At 52.5% G+C, this 16,483-nt stretch overlaps 8 protein-coding genes across 8 annotated transcripts; 3 read left to right on the top strand and 5 right to left on the bottom strand.

The window, feature by feature from the left end:
• Positions 1–455: 455 nt before the first annotated feature.
• Positions 456–2,198, top strand: PUNSTDRAFT_106179 (MSTA protein; the record flags this gene model as incomplete). The annotated part of the gene is made up of 4 exons (XM_007386434.1): positions 456–1,369; positions 1,424–1,578; positions 1,636–1,781; positions 1,848–2,198. 4 exons carry the CDS (start codon positions 456–458, stop codon positions 2,196–2,198), a joined length of 1,566 nt encoding a protein of 521 aa, XP_007386496.1.
• A 480-nt stretch (positions 2,199–2,678) lies between these two features.
• On the top strand, positions 2,679–4,222 carry PUNSTDRAFT_115401 (DUF1295-domain-containing protein; the record flags this gene model as incomplete). The annotated part of the gene is made up of 9 exons (XM_007386433.1): positions 2,679–2,829; positions 2,898–2,987; positions 3,048–3,128; positions 3,208–3,395; positions 3,452–3,496; positions 3,561–3,604; positions 3,684–3,803; positions 3,867–4,015; positions 4,083–4,222. The coding sequence occupies 9 exons, from the start codon at positions 2,679–2,681 to the stop codon at positions 4,220–4,222; spliced, it is 1,008 nt and encodes a 335-aa protein (XP_007386495.1).
• Positions 4,223–4,354: 132 nt separating this feature from the next.
• Positions 4,355–6,798, bottom strand: PUNSTDRAFT_136822 (cation efflux protein; the record flags this gene model as incomplete). The annotated part of the gene is made up of 10 exons (XM_007386432.1): positions 4,355–4,618; positions 4,675–4,875; positions 4,938–5,458; positions 5,508–5,567; positions 5,625–5,761; positions 5,825–5,917; positions 5,966–6,059; positions 6,123–6,323; positions 6,379–6,622; positions 6,676–6,798. The coding sequence occupies 10 exons, from the start codon at positions 6,796–6,798 to the stop codon at positions 4,355–4,357; spliced, it is 1,938 nt and encodes a 645-aa protein (XP_007386494.1).
• A 294-nt stretch (positions 6,799–7,092) lies between these two features.
• On the bottom strand, positions 7,093–7,438 carry PUNSTDRAFT_73311 (uncharacterized protein; the record flags this gene model as incomplete). The annotated part of the gene is made up of 2 exons (XM_007386431.1): positions 7,093–7,182; positions 7,235–7,438. Coding segments are annotated over 2 exons (294 nt in total), but the record flags the coding sequence as incomplete, so codon positions are not given.
• A 281-nt stretch (positions 7,439–7,719) lies between these two features.
• Positions 7,720–8,986, bottom strand: PUNSTDRAFT_106171 (sphingosine hydroxylase). Its single transcript, XM_007386430.1, has 3 exons — positions 8,453–8,986; positions 8,074–8,404; positions 7,720–8,024 (listed from the first exon to the last, which is right to left on the bottom strand). Exons 1-3 carry the CDS (start codon positions 8,956–8,958, stop codon positions 7,902–7,904), a joined length of 960 nt encoding a protein of 319 aa, XP_007386492.1. The 5' UTR covers positions 8,959–8,986; the 3' UTR covers positions 7,720–7,901.
• Positions 8,987–9,182: 196 nt separating this feature from the next.
• On the top strand, positions 9,183–10,297 carry PUNSTDRAFT_136820 (peptidase C12 ubiquitin carboxyl-terminal hydrolase 1; the record flags this gene model as incomplete). The annotated part of the gene is made up of 8 exons (XM_007386429.1): positions 9,183–9,230; positions 9,290–9,301; positions 9,363–9,437; positions 9,492–9,629; positions 9,683–9,730; positions 9,782–10,108; positions 10,160–10,218; positions 10,273–10,297. 8 exons carry the CDS (start codon positions 9,183–9,185, stop codon positions 10,295–10,297), a joined length of 732 nt encoding a protein of 243 aa, XP_007386491.1.
• A 266-nt stretch (positions 10,298–10,563) lies between these two features.
• On the bottom strand, positions 10,564–11,544 carry PUNSTDRAFT_145401 (uncharacterized protein; the record flags this gene model as incomplete). The annotated part of the gene is made up of 5 exons (XM_007386428.1): positions 10,564–10,822; positions 10,876–10,969; positions 11,022–11,125; positions 11,179–11,342; positions 11,397–11,544. 5 exons carry the CDS (start codon positions 11,542–11,544, stop codon positions 10,781–10,783), a joined length of 552 nt encoding a protein of 183 aa, XP_007386490.1. The 3' UTR covers positions 10,564–10,780.
• A 781-nt stretch (positions 11,545–12,325) lies between these two features.
• PUNSTDRAFT_121961 (zf-ZPR1-domain-containing protein) lies at positions 12,326–14,237 on the bottom strand. Its single transcript, XM_007386427.1, has 6 exons — positions 14,056–14,237; positions 13,870–13,990; positions 13,121–13,815; positions 12,924–13,067; positions 12,673–12,867; positions 12,326–12,616 (listed from the first exon to the last, which is right to left on the bottom strand). Exons 1-6 carry the CDS (start codon positions 14,209–14,211, stop codon positions 12,416–12,418), a joined length of 1,512 nt encoding a protein of 503 aa, XP_007386489.1. The 5' UTR covers positions 14,212–14,237; the 3' UTR covers positions 12,326–12,415.
• Positions 14,238–16,483: the final 2,246 nt, after the last annotated feature.

Raw genomic sequence — 16,483 nt, 5'->3', positions numbered from 1 at the left:
AACCTTGTAAGGGGCTCGCTGCATTCTACGGACGGAGCACTGCATTCCTCTTGCAAGTATGCTCGCAACACCGCATCGCCGGAAGAAATGGACGAACAGGAGTGGGATGTCCGCAGCCACTGGAACCGGATCTGACACTGGCCGCTTTGCAGAGGCTCGAACCGAGGGCCGGAACCAGGACAGGCAAGGCCGGTGCGCGCAAGCCCCATGTGGCCCGTGGGCCCCGCGTGTGGGGAAATCGGTTCTGATGGGAACTCATCAGATCAAACTTGAACTAGCCGGAAGGTCACCCGCCCTCGAACACCGACCTCTATATAACTCGCACCCGAAGCCCGCCGCCCCCCCAGGTTCGAGTCGCATCCTCCGTTCCCCGCGTCCTCAATCAACGGTTTGTGTCCCTTCGTCTTCTTTCCCCGCATCGCCGCTGACCGAGACATCCTGCAGAACCGATCATCATGCCTGGCGGAGCCGCACCAGTCTCCTACGGCGGTTACGTCGACCGCATCGAGGCCCCCGTCACCTTCGCCGCCTACTTCACCTGCGTGTTCGCCTCTTTCGGCGGTATCCTCTTCGGCTATGACTCCGGTTACATCAACGGTATCTACGGCATGGATATCTGGAAAAACCAGTTCGGACGTCCTACCGGCCACTCCGACGATCCCATCGACATCGCCACCTGGCAAAAGTCGCTCACCACCTCCATCCTCTCCGCGGGCACCTTCGTTGGTGCTCTCGTCGCTGGTGATCTCGCCGACCGTATCGGTCGTCGTTTCACCATCATCCTCGCTTGCGCCATCTTCTGCGCCGGTGTTATAATCCAGGTCGCGTCCCAATCCATCAACGTCCTCATCGGCGGTCGTGTCGTCGCCGGCCTCGGCGTCGGTCTCATCTCCGCCACGGTCATCCTCTACGTCTCGGAAATCGCGCCCAAGAAGATTCGTGGTGCCATCGTGTCTGGCTACCAGTTCGCGATCACCGTTGGTATCCTTCTCGCAGGTTGCGTCGCGCAAGCGACAAAGGACCGCAAGAACTCGGGCGCGTACCGGATCCCCATCGCCATCCAGTTCCTCTGGGCGCTCATCCTCGCCATCGGATTGATCATCCTTCCCGAAAGCCCGCGTTTCTACGTGAAGAAGGGCCGCAACGACCGCGCGGCCAAGGCGCTTTCCCGCGTTCGTGGTCAGCCCGAGTCGTCGGAGTACATCCAGGCTGAGCTCGCGGAGATCGTCGCCAACTACGAGTACGAGATGACCATCGCCACGGCTACTTGGCTGGACTGTTTCAAGGGTGGTCTCCGCCCGTCTGGCAACCTTTTCCGTGTCCTCGTCGGCACTGGCTTGCAGATGTTCCAGCAGCTTACCGGTGTCAAGTACGCATTTTTATCCGAATTTTTGCCGACCGTTTCACTTACGCGGCCGCACAGCTTCATCTTCTACTACTCGACGACCTTCTTCCAGCAGTCTGGTATCAAGGATCCTTTCCTGATCTCCATCGCGACTGATGTCGTCAACGTCGGTTCGACCCCGCTTTCCTGGTGGGCCATTGAGCGCTTCGGCCGTCGCAAGCTTCTCATCTGGGGTAAGCACGTCATCTTCCTCATGTTCACCCCACGTTTACTCACGTCCCTATCCTCAGGTGCTTCGCTCATGCTTGTGTGCGAGTTTATCGTCGGCGGCGTCGGCACTGCCCTCCCCAACTCGTCGGCTGCCGGCACTTGCTTGATCGTCTTCACCTGCATCTACATCTTCGGCTTCGCCACCACATGGGGCCCCGCAGCATGGGTACGTCTTTCAACGAACGTGATAGTCATTTTTGAAAGTTGATCAATCCGGGTTTTCCCATACCAGGTCGTCATCGGTGAAATCTTCCCTCTGCCCATCCGTGCCAAGGGTGTCGCGCTCTCCACCGCATCGAACTGGCTATGGAACTTCGTCCTCGCCTTCGTGACGCCCTACATGGTTGACCCCGACAAGGGTGACCTCCAGCAGAAGGTGTTCTTCGTCTGGGGCTCGTGCTGCACGCTCTGCTTGATCTTCGCGTACTTCATGGTGCCGGAGACGAAGGGTCTCTCGCTCGAGCAGGTCGACCGCATGCTGGAGGAGACCACCCCGCGCACGTCCGCCGGCTGGGTGCCGCACGACACCTTCGCGGGTGGCGACCACAAGCTCAGCGAGAAGGAAGCGGTCGAGCACGTATAAAAATGACCTGCTTGCTCGAGTGCGCAGTCATGCTGTACCCATTATAATGCGTTATTGTCCGTCACCCCGGACGTGTTTTTTTTTTGTCAGGATTTCCCAATATTCGTGGTAGCTTACGACCATTCATGTAACGACATACCAAACGACCAACTTTTCCCTTGCATTGGCTTCGGCTGGTACTTTTGTGTGCGCAGACTGATATCATCTGACGGTAACTTCAATCGACGACGCGTCACACGCTGACATGTCCGACGGTCACGGCGTGCTACACCGTCACGCTGTGTTATTCGCAGTTGCAGAGTTCGTCGCTGCCGCCGATCTGATGCTATGGCGGTCTCAACATTACGACCGCGACGGTCTCAGGATCTCGTCTCTCCTCCGTTCTGTGGTGCATGCTGGTCATCGCTCCTCTGTCTTCGTCCAACCAATAACCGCCGGTGATTTCGCAGGCAGGCTCAAGCTGCCGGTCGACTTGGAAACATGTCTCCGGTCCACGTCTTGGACAATTACTATCTCGCTATCACCCTGCTGGTCACGGTTGGCTATCAGCTCTCTGGATTTGTCATAGCTTGGACGTTCCAGTTCGACAAGATCACCGACTTCACGGGCGGTTCAAACTTCTTCATCCTAGGTGCTGGCTGGACTTGTCTTGAATCTGGCCTAATGGTTCTGAGATTTATTTGGACGAAATTTTTATAGCGCTGTTGACTCTACTCCTCGAAAACACGTTCTATGCGCGTAACATCGTCGCGAGTGTGCTCGTCATGTTATGGGCGTCTCGACTTTCAGGCTCGTGCCCCATTCTTACGTGGAAACATCGTGAATTGGACCTGATTCCGATAACATCAGGTTTCCTGCTCTTCCGGGTCCTGAAGATGGGAAGCGATACTCGGTTTGACGACATCCGCTCGCATTTCTTGAAGTTTTTGGGTATGTCCCCTTCATACCAGAGCTCCCCCATGCGACTATCAAACACAGGAAACCGGTCTGATACGAGGTTTGCTCGCAGGGTTCTGGGTCGGGCAAATCGTTTGGGTCTGGACGGTGTCCCTTCCATTGATCATCCTCAACTCGCCAGCGGTGTCCGACCCGGCCTTGGGCGGTTCCAATCCGGCATTCGGAACCTCACGAGATATTGCCGGCATTGTCCTCTGGGCGCTTGGATGGGTCATCGAAACTGTCGCCGACGCGCAAAAGGTACCGAAATACGGAGCCCTCCTACTGGATGGTATGATCTCAATCGACACGTACAGTTCTATGGCAAGAATAAGGGGTGGCCGAAAGATCGCGCGTTCACGGTATGAAGTGTATTTCCATGGTTGCTCTCCTGACTTATATTGACTGCGATGTCATAACATGTAGCTCGGTTTGTGGCGATGGAGCAGGCACCCGCCCTACTTTGGAGAGTGAGTGTTGATGTTGCAGAGTCGTCATATGACGCTATGTCGTCGAACATGTCGCTGACATCACTCTGTCGACCGCCAGGATGATGTGCTGGTGGGGCATCTGGATCCTGTGTCTATCACCTACCACGAACGGCAGTCTGCCCGCGTCGGCACGGGCAGCACAGTATGGCAGCGTCGTATCGCCGGCTTTCACATTCATGTGCGTCCTCTCTGCGTCACATCTCGGCGCGCTCATCTGCTTACACGCTGGCTGCTCTTGTAGCTTGCTGATGTTCGCATCAGGAGTTCCCACCGCCGAAAAACCTCAAGCAAGGCGATTCTACCTGATGTCGTACGGTCCGAGGGCCAGCTCACCGCATGCATGGGAGCATTACAAGAATTACCTCAAGAAGACCTCGATACTCGTTCCGTGTACGCCTTCCGCCTCTCCATGCCCTCCCTAAAGTATTCTGTCTAATGATGCGAATTGTTGACGCAGTCCCTCCTACGATGTACCGAATATTGCCGAGATTAATGAAGCAGGCGCTGTTCTTGGATTTACCTATGTTCGAGTTCAAAGAAGGCGCAGATGGTCTTGCCGCCGTAGAGGAAGAGCGCTCCAAGATGGCACAAGTGTGAATTGGAAAGGACAGTTCAATGTTGAACGTTCGACATCGAGCATGCATGTGGAGCTACTATGAATTATATTGTATCTACTGCCGATAATGCATCCAATGGCATACAGGACGCTGATTACTAGTTCTATGGTCGCTACCTAGATACACGTTGGTGCCCTTCCACCTGGATGGACAGCTCTTCCAGCCCCGATATCCGCTTGCGAAGTAACATATCGACCTTCTCCACTACGCGGTCCACGCTAGCATATGAGGTCGTGGTGCTCGAATGAGGGCCGGTAGGATCGTGGTTTGATGCTGAAGGGGACAGCTGCACATGGATCGAGCCGATCAAGCTCGAGGCATCCTTCGGCCAGAATCGCACGCTGCTGTACGATTGCAGGCCATGCACGGAGGAAAGCTGTCCAAGGGAGGTATTAGATACCGCGCAAGGATCGCTCTGTCGGTTCAACATACCTCTTCAAGCGCGTGCTGAATGTCGCTCTCACGGTCACCGACGTCGAGACATAGGATTTTGCCGGTATCGATGACGAGCGGTATAACGCTCGCAGCAATCATCACTGCAATGAACAGGGAGGCTATTGGGTCGAAACCGGTCCATCCATAGTATTGGATGAGCAGGGTGGATATGATGACGCCTACAGAGCCGAGCGTATCCTGCAAGGAGGTGTGGTCAGTGCTAGGGAACTCAACTGAATAAGACATGGGAATGAACGTACCGCCATGACGTGGAGAAACACACCCCGCATGTTATGGCTATGACCTTCATGGCGATCATGGACATGAGAGTGGTCATGCAGATTAGGGACGTGCTCGTCGTGATGGTGGGTATCATAGTGTTCATCGTGCCCAAAGTGATAACTCGGCGTTATGGGCGACACGACAGTCGCCGAGGATAAGCTCTTGGCGACGGCTGGGGAAAGATGCGTAGCGGACAAAGGTTTGCCTTCCGATCCGCCGTCAATAAGCAGCGCAGGTCCCGGGAAGGAGCGACGTTTGTGGTGGGCTGCGGCATGCAACGACCTCGGTGTGTTTCTTTCCGTACTCCCCGGAGGCGAATGAGCATGGACATGCTCATCGCCAACTTGCGAGTGGGAGTGTGAGTGTTCCTGAGAATGCGGTTGTGAATGTGAATGCCAATGCGAATGTTCCTGAGAGTGCGAGTCTGAATGATCATGTTCACGGGCTCCCTGGAGGTTAAGTCTGCCATCGTGAAGGCTGCTAGATATCACCGGCGATTCTATCATGAAATGAGCAACATAGAAAGCAGCTTCATGATATAGCCGCACCAGGTTTATGGTCATGAGCATGGTCGTGCCCCTCGTCGTGCGCATGAGAATGAGCATGGCCTGTGTTGTGATATTCAACGCTTTCGGAAGGGCTGCTGTGTGCATGCCCAGACGAACTGCCATGACTATGCCCATGGGAGTGAGAATGACCATGGTGATGACCACCCATGGCGAACATGCCGAATAGATTGACACCTAGCCCTAGAGAGCTGACAAGAAGAAGTTGGCTGGTGTTCATTTCCGGAGGTTCTAGTCTGGAGCAAAAATGAGAATGGCGGGTCCACTGTCGAGGACGAATGTCAAAGTTAAACACCCACAAACGTTCAATGGCTTCGAAGACAATAAATATTGAGATGAGGATAAGGAAAATGCCGTTTGCAAATCCGGAGAGCGTCTCAATCCGGCCGTACCTGAGTTGATATGAGTTCACGCGCGGAGAAATGGGATGTGTGGCTCACCCATAGGTAAAGCGTTCATTCGGAGGCCAGGTGGCCATCACCGATGCCATAAGACCGACCGCAATCGCCATACAGTCAAACGCCATGTGAATGGCTGCGGGGAGTGCTCCGTGAGCAACCAAGTGCTCCTGATAGTGTGGTAAAGGGCCAAGCGTACCGTCCGATATGAGACCCAAGCTATTTGTCCAAACCCCATACAGCATTTGAACGAGCATGTAGCACATGTTCAACATGAGGAAGTAGAAGATCTTCCGCGATTCCGAGTTGGCAAGGATGGTTTTCAGATAGGCTCTGATAATCCTAGCGGTAGGTGTTTGGGGTACCGCCTGCGCCACTCGACTTCCCTCGGGATAAAGTCCTGAATGTGATCGGTTTATAGGGGCGATGGATGAGGAATAGAAAAGAGGACGTACCATAGCCGAGCACAGCTGCAACCAGGAAATCCATCGGACCAGGAGGTTGGAGAAACAGTAGTGTTCCCGTGATAATCGCGAAGAACACAACAGAGAAGTAAGCCATCAAGTAGGGTTGACGGGGAGATGTCAGCGAAGACATTGAATGCGCCAACTTTGGCTTGAGCAGAAGGAAGGATCCGGCTAACAGCGGTATAACGGAGAGGGACTTTAGTGGGAGAATCGGTGACGGAGCTGGATTATGCTGTATATAACGTCAGTATGTGAAGCAATTCGTGTTTCGGACGATTGGCTTACGAGCACTTTGCGAACCACGTACATTGGAAGCCCAACCACAGATGCACCAAGGGTTGTGAGGGATACAGTGGTCGCATAGTCAAGGTTGAGCATGAGAGTGCCGTGAGTATGCTCCAGGGCCATGGTCGCTAATCCATGCAAGCAAAGTGCGCCGTACGGTATGATAGCTCTGTCGATATTTGTAAGAGAGTATTTGGCTTCCGAAGCCAAGGCCAAAGTCAAGGCAAGGCCAACAGCGAGTGACCGTCGGGACTACATCGTAAGGATTTAGCTGTGGGTTCGGTATGAGGCAAGCCAAGCGCACCGAACTCGTGTTTAGCAACGTTTTAGGCCACGACGAGGCAAAATAAGAGAATACGAGAACACTATGATGTCACACCATTAAGTAACTCGTTCACCATCGTGTTGGGCAGTGTCTCACCGGAGAGGTGATGTCCTTAGCAAGGCGGTCAACAAGCAGGCTTGTTGCACCAGCAGGGAAAGGGACGCCAGACCAACCACTGACCACTAACGACTAACATGTAAGCGGTGCTTGATTTTCATGTTGCATGGCTCGCACCTCAACTGGCCTCTTCGGGCTCAAATTCCCACTCAGCACCTGATACACCAGCGCCGATAATCCACCACACGCCAAGACCCTCATGAGGACCCAGAACACGCCGACTTCGTATTCAAGGAGCCACTCCTTCCCCGCATACAGGGAAACCACGAGGAAGGCATTGCATGCCAGCAGTTGAGGCAATAGTTGACGGAACACCCTTGAAAGTGCGACTGAGCGGGGTTATACATGACGCTTGCGCTCAATGGGCATACGAAGATGAAAGGACCGCGGCCGGATGGAGGGATATCTTCGTCCGTGTCCTTAGGTCCTGGGTAGTCATCGCATCAGTCGGTCTAGGTGATAGGTGAGAGGATGGACGGCGTCGGCAAGATGTAGACATTTCACGTGACCGTGCGGGGTAACTCCAGGCAGGGATAAGCAAACAAATCTTAGGATGCATACTTAATACTCATGCTCGTCGAGCGTGTTCCCCCGCGCGCATAGGAGTGGTCAAGTCAAGGCAGTAAACAAGCTATAGTATATTAATTACATGCCTAGGAAGTCAACGTATGCTATAGTGATATTGCATATGGCCAATATGCAAAGAGAAACGAGCGCCTGATCCCGGAACAAGTAACAGATCGCAATGTAAACATAATAGGTATGGTTGAAGGAATGAAAGATATCAATCGTGTTTCAGAGCCTTTTGACGACGAAGGGTGATGTCTTCGCGTGTCATCCGTGTGCCGAGTATCACATCCCAGTGCACGAAGAAGGGTTGAGAGAAGTTTGACTTGATACCGATGATCTACAAGAGCCAGGTTAGGATCTTCTGATGCTGTGAAACCGAGACGTACTTGGTGGTGGATATCATGATAGTCGGCATCATTGGTGCTGATCCATTGTAAGGGGTCGAAAGGCAGGCGGTAACCACAGTGATCATCGACCGTCTTCAGTGTAGAGAAGCCAAATAGAAGCATAGCCTGTCGGGTTGTCATGCATGACAGTGCCTCGGCAATGGCGGCCCCCAGTGAGTCCAGAAGAAACCCCTCGAGAGGGTGGTTATACAGTGCGCCAAATGCATATGGAACGTAGAGTCGGTGATGAACCGAGTGCAGATGCTTGTACAGGAACTTGTTGACGTGCATAGCACGGTGAAGGAAGTATTGCCAAGTGTCGATGATGAACCTGCGGAACAGGTCAAAACGCGGCGGCATGAACTTTGAGCATGCTTACATGGCAAACAAAAATTGTGCAATCGGGATCGCCCACCAATAGACAACGTAGAGGATATCGGCCCCGCTGTGATCCATCAGGGAATGCGCCAGATCATTTCCGACAGCCGAACGCAGCACACGCTCAACGGTAGGAGCAAGCGTCTGCAAGCGAATGGCATGGTCGGCCGTGCTGACATCCTCTGCTCCATCCATCCACCATACACCCAGGATTGTTTGAATCACTTGCTGGAAGATGACCGCTCGCACGACCTGTAGCCTTGTCGCGCGATTCCGTAGCTTGACTTCGGCCGAATCGTGTATACGATACTTGTCTAACCATTTCCATCCCGACATGTCCAGCGCATGGAAGAAGAGAGAATATGCCCAGTACGCGATCACAGGGACGGCGAGTACGAGTGCATGATCAGGTATGCCAGGTATCAGTTCTGGGCGATTTTTGAAGTAAATAGGGTGGGCGCTGAGAGCCGTCCTGTTGTTCTGCCATTTCCACTGGCTGTTGTTCATGGCGGCGAGTGGAGAACGAAGAGCTGGCGGACAGCCAGTCAGCCCACAAGTTCGTCGACCCAATTTCAATCCCATCGGTTCGAGCACGTGAGATCCCCACCTCGGCATTTAGACTGCGCCACCTGACTCTGACTCTGAGGCACTTGTAATGTAAGTTACGGGTTGACGGTCCTTCCGATCTGTTTCTGCTCACCTGCATCGGTACTTATCATACAGCAATCAACATGTCGTCCACCGATTCTCGATGGATCCCTCTCGAAAGTAACCCGGATGTATGTGCGCCGTAGCTAGTAGCGTTGATGGCTTCTCAGGTATAAAGATCTCTGTATAGGTCATGAACTCTGTGAGCCCCGTCGAACAGCATTTGCCCACCAGTAGTGATATATCTACTCCGTCGGCTCAAGTGGGCTGAGAAAGCTGGCCTGCTCACCTCTCAGTACCATTTTGAAGACATCTATGGTCTGGATGAAGATCTTCTTGTCTGTATACATTGGCGTCTCCAGTACGTCTGGAGTTTGATGATATCTCCATAGGCCATGGTGCCGCAACCTGTCAAGGCCATTCTTCTCTTGTTCCCTTACACTGATACGTACCGCGCCAAGCGAGATGCGGAGGACGCGAACGAAAATTCCGTTGAGGTTGATCCTACGATACTATGGATCAGACAGACAGTGAGCCTCTTGGAACTTACAAGAGGACGCTCTGCTCATTAACCACGTTACAGATCGGAAACGCATGCGGAACTATAGGCCTGATACACGCGTTGACCAACGTTAGTAAACGAACCTCCCATACCACATCGCTGCTCACTCAGAACCGGTAGTCGGATGTTGACTTCGCACCGGAATCCCCTCTGCAGCAGTTCATCGATCAATGTCACGACAAGACCCCGGATGAACGAGCCAAGCTTCTAGAGACAACGCCTCTCTTTGCTAACATCCATGCTGAGGCGGCTGCAACCGGGCAAACCGCCGTTCCCTCTAATCTTGATACCGATTTGCACTTCATATGCTTTGTGCAGGCCCCAGCAAAAGCAGCCAGGGAATTACAGCACCCGGAGGGAAGCAAGGAAGGTGGGATGCGTCTCATAGAGCTAGATGGCCACCGGAAAGGACCCTTGGATCGTGGGCCATGTTCCGACCTTCTTGCAGTAAGGCGCACATTGTTGACCTGGAATAGACAATCCCTTATGCATGTATAGGATGTGGCAAAAGTCGTTCAACAGAATTTCTTCTCCGGAGAATCTAGCATGCAGTTCAGGTACGTCGTTGCAGGAGCGCACTCCATCTTCACCATTATCGACGTATTTGATAGTATGGTTGCGCTGTGCCCATCCTGATGTACAGCACCTACGTTGCTGTATTTTGGGATTATGTACGATGCGGGCCCGTGTACGTCAGGTATTGCATCTCCAACAAATACATGCTCTCCTTACCAGACCGCGGCCGGTGATTAAGCAAAGAGCTGCACAATAACATTCCGCCGCTTCGATGTTCAGACACCCCCGAGCACGCCGCTAACCTCCGCTGACCCACTGCAAATTTCGTGCGCGGAACATGACACTTAGCACGGCTCTCGTAGACACTCGCACAGTGCACAGTCAGTGAGTTGTATACGGATTGGATTGCAAAAATTTTCAACCGTCAGGTACATTTATGCGAGTCTCATAAAGAAGAAGAGCGGCTGGAGGGATAATACGACTATGGGGCTGATATACCGTGTCCCAGTGTCCACAAGCACAGGATACCGTTATTATTATCGATGCTTTCGTCCACCCGATGCTATGAGGGTAGACGACGCTCCGAGTGGATAGTACTGCACCCTAGCAAGTAGGTGAATAATTCGAGGTCGCCGAGTATTGGAACTAGAAGCACTATTTGAGCTCTGAAAACTATCAGCGAAGACGAGACTGCTCACCCAGTCAGCAAGGTTCGAGTACGGGATATCTTTGCTTGCGCAAAAACCTGTCCATGCAGCGATACGGGCCCACACGTTGATCACGTATGTATTCCTGTCAGGCGAAGTCAAACAGAGCGCATACACAAGAAGTTTACGAAACTCACACAGGATAAGGTCCGCCGACTGTTGCGATAAGGCTGTAATACGCGTCAATAAACGACTGTTGGGACGCGACGCTAGTACCCGCTGTGACCAGGGTATTGTACAGCTGTAAACATCTTCAGCCGCCCGGGTCTGGTCAATGACAAGAACTGCTCTTACGTCTTGGGAAAGCCGCTGGGCTTTCCGACTCAAACTGCCATTGATGGTACCGTCGCTCTGTGCACCAAACTGCAGCTGAATCCAGTCGTCAACGGTGCCGTTGTAGTACATTGGGTAACAGGTTGCGGCGAGAATACACGCTTTGGAGAGCTGGAACTCTTCTCCTACGAATCGATTGAGTTAATGCTTCCCGGACGTAGTAATCTCCTTAAACTTACCTTCTCCTACAATTGTGGCCACGTTGTTCCCAATGTCATTCGAGCAGAGTTGTATGATCTCCTGGCACGAGCCGTTGTCCCCTGGAATGGCAGGGAAATTGCCGGCTCTCGTTGCCAATTCGACCTTCCCGACGGCTGGCAGGCTCATTACTGGCAATACGAGCACAAACAAAGACAAGATGAGGGAGTTGAGAGCGAACATATTTCTGTGATAGTCGATCGCAGCAGAAAAGCTTCGGATATAAGGTGAAGGTGGGACTGAACGATCAGTGGAGGAGATCATATCCCTACAGCTTTTATATGCCTTCATGACACGGGCTGAGGAGTCCGAGGCCCGTGCTAGATTCAGCCAGCGTCATACAATGACAGTTCTTCACGGGCATACCTGTCCGCAATGCGTTTCAATTTGACTATGATGCTGCTCTACGGGTATGCGGCAGAAAGCTCAATCTCCATATGCCGATGCATCCGGAGTTGTTCTCGCGAACGCATCCCGAGGACGAGACGGCAGAAGTCGGCATGCGAGCAGCTGATCGTGCATGAAGAGTCCATAGACCGGACGCAGCGAAGGATCAGGGGACCTGGCTGAGGTACTGACCGAAAGTGCCGTGTCTCGACCCTTCATGCCCGAGCATGTCGGATTGAGCATTGAGCGCGAAATCGTCGTGGAAGAGCCATCCGTAACCGCCCGAGTCTAGCATCGACAGGGCCGCATCGCATTACTATCCTGAGCTTCCCGCGAGCTTGATTTCCCAGTACAGGATCACAGCTAGGTGGCGTAGGGCGAATCGGGAGATGCACACGTCGAGAGCGGAACATCTTGGATGGTCCGCTGAAAATAAGTGCCCAATTGCCCCGTGACCTGCCCGCCAAAATCAAGTTCGCACACCCGCGGTGACGTGCTTTGACAGTACCAATACCAACGAATGCACACCTATAGATCTATAGTCGAAATGGGGGGTGATACTAATATATATTGTACAATGGAAAGGCAACAAGGATGATTTGCCAGGCGCGGATCATGTTTGCGCTTGGGCATCCGCTTCGTAACCTTCCACTTTCATATCGTTCAGACCGAGTACTTCGTTCTGTTCGAACGTCCTGTCATATAGCTCGATGGTCATGTTCGGGTCAGGATCAGGAGCGTAGATATTTTGAAGGTATGAGTTCGCGAGAGGATCGTCGATGATCACTGTGAACGGCCGTTCGGCGTTCTTGACCTTGAGTGATTGAAGTTTGTGAAAACGATGTCTCGAACACTAGAAGATGGACTAACCTCTTTAAGCCCACGCAGGAAATTCTCGAACGTGCTCTTCTCTTGTGCTGTTGACGCGTCGCCGGCAAAAGCCTTTTCCGAGAGTTCTTCATATACTTGATTCAAGATGCCCTCTAGGGTCGTGAATCGGCCCCCAAGTGTACCAGGCTGAAGAACGAGCTCGATCTCCGGGATCGACAATCCGCACGTTTCGCTCTTTAGGGAGAATGAGCGAACGAGAGAAGGTATGCGCTGATCGGTATGCGCCATACCTTCAAGATGTCTCGGCTGAGATCTTCACGATCTTCCACCTTGAGAGTAATGCGCTTCCCCTTCTCGGATATGGCTGAACCTGACTTAACTTCGTTGTCTCGGTACCCGCAATGGTCGCAATTCGTGGACATGATGATGATTTCCTAAGGAAAAGGATCCGTCAGAATGATCCAACCCCTTTGCACGAACGACTGACCTTGAAGTATGGAATGTTGACCCGTTTCATCAGCGTCTTGATGGGATGGCCGCAGCTGGAGCACGGTCCTGGAAAGACATATATCTCGTCGTTATCGTCTCCTTCGGCCCCTTCGCCAGCTTGATCGATATGTTCTTTGATTTTATCCATGGCAGCCTTTTCATCGGGCAATCCCACGCTAGTTTCTTCAGCGTCGTCAGCGGCGTCATCAGAAGCCAAGCCAAGTTGAATGTTCTGCTTTTTGGTTCGGTGATAGGTGCGCATATTCCACTTCGGGTCGGCCATACTTCCGACGAACTCGATGAAGGAGTTGCCAGCAGGATCATCCAGGATAATACTGAACGGCTTCATGGGCACGTCTCGTTGCGAAGGTTTCACCTTCGGCTCTTTTTGCCCCGTAGTCTCTTGCTCCTCTTCGGAGTCGTCAGAGTCGGCCAAGATGTCCTTGATTGCGTCAAGTATTTGCTGGATCTTCTCATACGCGGGCGGGTTTTGTATTTTGCGCAGAGTTTGATCGGCGCCAAGATCGGCGACGACGTCTCGCAGCAAACCCTCAACCGTCGTGAGTTGGCCCCGGCCCGGAGGAATAGTGAGCTCGAACTGGGGAATTGTGACTGAGCAGGAGGATGATTTCACGAGCTGCCGGTCAAGGTCTTCCCGAGCGAGAATCCGCGCAGTATAAACCGCGCCTTCCGCTGATTGCCCTCAAGTCAATTCACTAGATAGAGATAGAAGTCTATGATACGCACGTCGGATAGTTCCCGCTGATTGTATTTCGTTGTTCTGATGGCCACAATGTTCACATCGGAAAGACATCACGACAACCTCACGGAAGAACGGAATGGAGGTGAGTAGCAAACGTGTCACGCCCTGACTGACACAACAATGAGATAATACTGAAAGAAGATTCAAGGGTTATATGCGCGATGACAGACCTGTTCGCCGCAGTTCATGCATAAGGACTCGATCTCTTGAACCGGTCGTTCATCGCCATCTGCCTCCGTGCCTGCCTGCTCATTCTCCGGATGCTTCACGAGATCAGCCTGGTCGGCAACTTGCCCAATTGCAGGGAACAGATTAGAAGAAGCCATGATATGTAGAAAGAAGTATGGTTACGATGCGGGAGAAATGAGACGCGACGTTGAAGATGCAATCGACTGAGATAGATAATTAAGTACAGTGCGCGTGCTGTCATTGGATACGTCATGTGCGGCAGTGAATAATGCGTTCATTGATCGGTCTGGCAGGTTCCAGGCTGCCCCTCAGACGTCTCGGAGTCGATGGTGCGGCCGGCATACGCAGCTTCCGCCAACGCGCTGGATACACTTGGAAGCAACAGCGTTAGACAAACGATCCAAAGCACAAGGAATCTGGGCCCGGTCGCAATGCCCCGCTTCCTAGACCCGTAGTACTCCGGCTATTGATAATGACCTCGTTCGATCCTCGATGACTTGAGGTGTAACGCTTTGCATCTTCCGAAAAGCTGCACCCGATGGCCGCTCAGGCGGCGTTATATAACGCTGGGCTTCATCCATATCCGTGCTGTTACTGACTTCCGTAGATTTTCCGCGAACCCATATCCAACATCCCGTGGCTAGCATCTAGAAACCTATAATCAACGTTCCGGTGTATCTGGGCCATATCCCCCCGTCAGTCATACGTTGGGGTCAGCTGTACCCAATATGCATGTCGCCGTACGGCGGGCCTGTGCCGTGAGTTCTAGTTCAGCTTACCTTACCCCATATAAATCCGCAGGTTGGCAAGTAGCGACGCTCGCCGAATCGAACATACCTACAAAGCTCTTCACCCATCGCCTTCCTCGGTGCTCGATAAATGCGCTCCCTCTCAATCGTGCTATCTCTCGTCACCACTATGACGACAGTGGTCGCCTTGCCCCTGATTGATCATGCGGCCAGCTTGAGTCTTATGCCAAATCTTGCACCTCGACAGGTTGACGGAGACAATGGGTCTTGTCAACGCCTGCTTGACCTTTGCTATGATGGCACCGGAGGTAGTACCAATATCCCCACAATCGTAGCCCAAGGTCAGGTTTGGGTCCATGTTGAAATAACACAATAATCTGAATTTACCTTGTCCTTGTATAGGTCAGGAATTCCAGCTGTCGACAGCATGCACGCCGTCTGCCATGCGCTTCCCTATGTACTGGAATGGCACTGTCGATGATTGGATCTACGAAATCTTTGGCGCCAGGAGCGACGGGACGGCTGCTGGAAGCCTGAGCTTTCATGCCCAAAGGTTCTTGCAATCGGTATTAATGCCCGCGCGCCCCTTCTTTGTGTTAACCACACATCGTTTGCCGCTAAACAAGTTGTATAACGCCATCGCGGCTCCTGGCACACAAATCGTGACCCAACAGTCGATTATTGACGCATACTATGGCTTACTCTCTACGGTCGATGAACCCTATCCTGCGTAAGTAGTCCAGTGGTTACCACTCTCTTCGGTGACACAATACTATCTCACCGCGCAGAAACACCTACGTGATCGAGTTCTGGAGTCGCATTGCTGCGTGGACCGGTTTCTGTTCGACCACAGCTGTGCCATACTCAAATCTTGCTGACTGGCTAGGCCGCCGTTGTCAGTCCGGTGCACCCGTTCGTGACCGCTGATCACAAATGCACCCGACAGTTTCAATACTCCTCGACGTCTAATTACTGGCCCATTTGTTGTAGAATTGTGGATGATGTGGGTCCGTACATATCGTAAATGATATGACTTCAGTTTGAATGGTAGTAATCACCAAATCGCGGTATAATTGATCCCTGTACTTATCTCAGATTGCCATACGCATGCCGCACCTACGCATGCAACTTGATAGGTAGGTAGGCATATTTCCGGCGCGGTCCCAATAGCGGAACAACCGGTTACCGCACCGCACGCCAGTACGTGCGGCTTATTGTATTTGTGGTTTCACCTCGATCTTTCTAACGCAGATCGCAAACACGTTGCGCGTCTGCTAAACGCAGTCGTCATATGTACATATCACAACAACCCACAAAGATGAAGACAATCAAGGACAGGGAAGACAAAACCCGGACAGGAAGATGTACGTAAAGCACGCAACGACCAGCCGCCATAAGCAACGCATGCCGTCAATGCAATGTGAACAAGGTAGTCGATCAGGGAAAGGAGCGATCGATATTATGTGCCAGTACGCGGCGAGGTCGCACAAACGAGTTGAGCTGAAGGGCGACGAACCGATAGAGCGGCTATTAGGATATCTGGGAGTAGCGAAGAACGCGAAGATATGAATTCGAACGTGGAAGTCAAAAAAAGATACGTGTAGGGTGTTTGAAGGCAAGACGTCCAAAAGAGTGGAGGATTCCCGAGCTGCGCCACAGG

Source organism: Punctularia strigosozonata (genome assembly GCF_000264995.1).
Source record: "Punctularia strigosozonata HHB-11173 SS5 unplaced genomic scaffold PUNSTscaffold_11, whole genome shotgun sequence".
In the NCBI taxonomy this organism is placed as follows: Eukaryota; Fungi; Basidiomycota; class Agaricomycetes; order Corticiales; family Punctulariaceae; genus Punctularia; species Punctularia strigosozonata.
Note: the sequence above shows the minus strand (reverse complement) of the source record. Positions and strands in the feature narration are given on the sequence as shown.